General features: G+C 53.7%; 1 protein-coding gene across 1 annotated transcript in view; it reads left to right on the top strand.

Annotated features, from left to right (window-relative positions):
* Positions 1–1,397: 1,397 nt before the first annotated feature.
* The window catches only part of LOC103801887 (otoferlin-like), a gene marked incomplete at its 5' end in the record, with an annotated part of 30,892 nt that continues 27,795 nt past the window's right edge, over positions 1,398–4,494 (top strand). Inside the window, one exon of the mRNA XM_009074322.1 lies at positions 1,398–1,609. Coding sequence (XP_009072570.1) covers positions 1,398–1,609 — 212 coding nt within the window. The remainder of the gene's footprint in view (positions 1,610–4,494) is intronic.

Genomic DNA, 4,494 nt, shown 5'->3' with positions numbered 1-4,494 from the left:
GGAAAGGCCACGTGGAGCAGGGACAGGAACTTACTCTTGTTTGGTTCATCCAAGTAGGTTTGGGATAGATATTGGAGAGGCACTGGCACAGGTTGCCCAGAGCAGCTGTGGCTGCTCCATCCCTGGGAGTGTTCCAGGGCAGATTGGTCAGGGCTTAGAGCAACCTGGGCTGGTGGAATGTGTCCCTGCCCATGGCAAGGGGTGGAATGGGATGAGCTTTGAGGTCTCTTCCAACCCAAACCAGTCTGTGATTCTATGATCCAGAGGAGGCTTGAGACCATGCTTGGACAGACCCAGTGTCCTTCCTGCCCCCAAGCCCCACTTGGGATAGTTATGACCAGGCTGGGAGATCCTTCCCAAACCAGGACAGAGACAAACCTCCCTAGGGATGCTCATTGCTGCAAAACCTTCCCTGCCCAGGAATGGGATCAGGGAGGACCAAGGCCCCACACATCCATGGGTTTGGCAGCCCATCCCAGGGCACAAATTCCTAACCAGGTGTGGACCACAGAACAAAACCCATCAACATGACAAGGCTTCATCTTCTCATGGTACCTTCAGCTGCTTGAAGTGTTTGTTGACTGCTTGGGGCATTTCATGTCTGATGTAGCTGCTCTGGGATGCACCAGCAGCTCCAGGTCAATCAGGTCTCTCAGCACCACCACACCAGAGCTGGGTCCAACCACTCCCTCAGCCAAAGACCTGCTCTCCAACAGCCTCAGGCATGAGGGAAGAAGAGACTTTGGGGTTAGCAAGGCTCAGACATCCATCCACATGGTGCAACAGCTCTTCCTGCCTTTGGGATTTGGCAGGATTTTCCTTGTAGAGAAGTGAATGTCCCTCTGGACTTGGCACTGGTGAGGTCACACCTCAAGTGCTGTATCCAGTTCTGGGCCTCTCACTGCAAAGGAAAATTATCCTAGAAACTACAATAATAGACTTATTGCATTCAAGAACACAAAGCCACATGGATCAGCTGAGGGAGCTGTGGAGGCTCAGCCTGGAGAAAAGGAGGCTCAGGGGAAACTTCTGCTCTCTCCAGCTCCCTGACAGGAGGTGCAGCCAGGTGAGGTCAGGCTCTGCTCCCAGGGAACAAGGGACAGGACAAGCGGAAACAGCCTCAAGCTGTGCCAGGGGAGGTTCAGGTTGGACATCAGAAGGAATTCCTCCATGGAAAGGGCTGTCAGGCATTGGAAGGGGCTGTCCAGGGAGGGGGTGGAGTCACCATCTCTGGAGCTGTCCAAGGAATGACTGGACATGGCACTCAATGCTCTGGTCCAGCTGACAAGGTGGTGAAGGGTCACAGGTTGGACTTGATCTCGGAGGGCTTTTCGAACCTCAGTGATTCTGGGATTTTTCCCCATGGAAGCTGACTGTGTCTCCCTCATGTCTTGCAGACCAGCATCTCCATTGAGATCCGGTATCAGGCTCTGGACGGGACAGTAGGCACATGGAGTGACAAGGAGTTCCTGGAGACTCCCAGTGTGCACTCAGAGGGGGATGGCAGATGCCCCTTGGAGACAGACAGCCTCCTCTCCAGCCACCAGCAGGGCCTGGACATCTCTCCAGGGAAATCCAACCAGCAATCCATGGAGAGGAGCTTCAGGAGGTAAGGTGACACTCGGAGCTGTGATGGGAGCAGGGCTAGGAGGGCTTGGCTTGTCAGGAAGGAGCTGTTCACCCCAGATCTCACCTGAGATGCATCTCCTGGCTGCCAGAACTCACAAGGTGAGGATGGGCTACAAGTGGCTTCTGGATGCTTAGGGATCAGTCCTGGTTGGGAGGAACAAGCCCTTTACCACATCTTATGGATCCCTGGAGATATCCAAGGAAAGACTGGAGGTGGCACTCAGTGCTCTGGTCTACTTGACACGGTGGTGATGATTCACAGGTTGGACTCGATGGTCCTGCAGGTCTTTTCCAGCCTCAGTGATTCTGGGATTCTGTGATGTGCATCCATGAGGTGAAGGCATGGATAGACACTGAGGCCCCAGTCATGCTGGGCCACACCATCATGGGCACTTTGACCCTCATCAGGCAACAGAAGAGGTTTCCAAGTGTGAAACTATCTGTGTATAGATATGAGGATCATGTGGTGCTAACCTGGACTTTTAGCAGCTTTGCATAGTGTTTGTAGCTGTGTTGTCCACAGCGGTGACTCACTCTCCACTTCAGTAACTCTTGAACCCATTGGAAGAGTGAACTTCAGCTGGAGGAGTGGAGGCAGCAAAGTCCTTGAACCTGCTGTAAGTCTCGTGGAGAGAGAGAAACTGGTAGAGGAGAGACTGCAAGGTGGTGCTAACCTGGACTTTTAGCAGCTTTGCATAGTGTTTGTAGCTGTGTTGTCCACAGCGGTGACTCACTCTCCACTTCAGTAACTCTTGAACCCATTGGAAGAGTGAACTTCAGCTGGAGGAGTGGAGGCAGCAAAGTCCTTGAACCTGCTGTAAGTCTCGTGGAGAGAGAGAAACTGGTAGAGGAGAGACTGCAAGAGCACCAGTACAGTTTGGGCACTGACCTGCTGGAGAGCAGCTCTGCAAAGAAGGACCTGGGGGTCCGACAACAAGGAGACTGCAAGAGCACCAGTACAGTTTGGGCACTGACCTGCTGGAGAGCAGCTCTGCAAAGAAGGACCTGGGGGTCCTGGTGGACAACAAGGTGTCCATGAGTGAACAGTGTGCCCTTGTGGCCAGGAAGGCCAATGGAATCCTGGGATGCATTAGGAAGAGCATTGCCAGCAGGTCAGGGAGGTGATCCTGAACCTCTACTTGGCCTGGTGAGGTCACAACTGGAGTATTGGGTCCAGCTCTGGGCTCCTCAGGACCAGAGGGACATGGAGCTCCTGGAGCTCCATGAACTTCTTTCTTGTGCAGTCACTGAGAACTCAACAGGTTGCCCAGAGAGGTCATGGATTCTCCTCACTGGAAATATCCCAGAACCATCTGAATGCAAACCATGTGCTCTAGTCTGGCCCTGCTGGAGCAGAGAGGTAGGACCAGATGACCTCCTGTGGTCCCTTCCTGACTGATGCTGGGAAAGGCAGATGTGGGCAGAGCTGAGTCCTCATGTCACCCTCTGCCCTCCTGGGCCACCATAGCCCTTGTCTGATGCCTCCAGTCCTCAGGGACAAGCAGTTGTGCTTCTTTGGTGCTGGTGGACCACATGGCTGGACTTGATCTTAGAGGTCTCCTCCAACCTTGATCAAAGGAGAACCATGGTCCTGGTGATCCCAGACCATAGAACCAAACAAATGTGGAATCATTGAGGTTGGAAAAGCCCTTTGAGATAATCAAATCCAGCCATTCCCCAACACTGCCCAGGCCACCACTAAGCATATCCCACAAGGAATCCCAATCTGGAGGTGTGAATCCAAACATCCCCTTGGAATCAGTTTCTGGTTTAACAGGAATTCAGCCTGGTGCTGCTGCAGCCTCACGTCACCCTCAGCTTCAGGGATTTGGATTCTGGGTACGTTTAGCACTTCGCTGTGGCCATCAAAGGGCAAAATTGCCTTTCCCCAGGGAGTGAAGAGGCAGAAAGATCTGTCCAGTGGCTCTCCTCACTCTGAGGCACTTCATTCACTGTGGGAATTGGGCTGAAACCTCTGAGATTGGAAGCTAATGGAAAACACATTTCCAGGCTCAGTCAAGTGTGAGGATGCTGAGGAGGGAACATGACCACGGATTGGAAGATGGTTGCAGGGAAGTGTGGCCTGGGGAGCACAGGGAGGTCAGTCTGGATGTCAGCTCTCCCTGTTGGGAAATCAGTGTCCAGCTTGGGACACATGGGATGAGCTCTAAGGGATTCAAGCAAAACACTGAGCTCTCAGAGCCCCTTCCAGTGCCTCAAGGGGCTCCAAGAAAGCTGCAGAGGGACTTGGGACAAGGGCCTGGAGGGACAGGACACAGGGAATGGCTTCCCGCTGCCAGAGGGCAGGGAGAGATTGGGTATTGGGAAGGAATTCCTGGCTGTGAGGGTGCTGAGGCACTGGCACAGGTTTCCCAGAGCAGCTGTGGCTGCTCTATCCCTAGGAATGTTCCAGGCCAGGTTGGATGGGGCTTGGAGCCACCTGGGCTGGTGGGAGGTGTCCCTGCCCATGGAGGGTGGAACTGGGTGAGCTTTAATTCCCTTTCCAACCCTAACCAGCCTGGGATCCTATGACATTCCTCTCACCAGACATGTAATGAACTCCACGTGGCTGATGCATCATCCACAGCACATTCCTGCAGCAGTTGGATAAATCGAGGCTCTGGATTAGGTCTCCAGGGACTGCAGAGTCAGTGTAAGAGGAGCAGCTCAGCTGGAGGTGGTTCACAGCCCTAGTTACCCTGGCAGATCCCACCCAGGGACAGGTTAAAAGGAGCCATGTGCTCTGCTGAGCAGTGGGTGAGCAGAGCTGTGTCTTGGCTGGTGGGTGCTGAGCAGAAGGACCTTTTGGGGTTGGTTAGGAGGTGATTGGTGCAAATCCTTCCCTAGGGAGAGCTGAAGGTGAGA

Source organism: Acanthisitta chloris, unplaced genomic scaffold (assembly GCF_000695815.1).
Source record: "Acanthisitta chloris isolate BGI_N310 unplaced genomic scaffold, ASM69581v1 scaffold5755, whole genome shotgun sequence".
Taxonomy (NCBI): domain Eukaryota; kingdom Metazoa; phylum Chordata; class Aves; order Passeriformes; family Acanthisittidae; genus Acanthisitta; species Acanthisitta chloris.
Note: the sequence above shows the minus strand (reverse complement) of the source record. Positions and strands in the feature narration are given on the sequence as shown.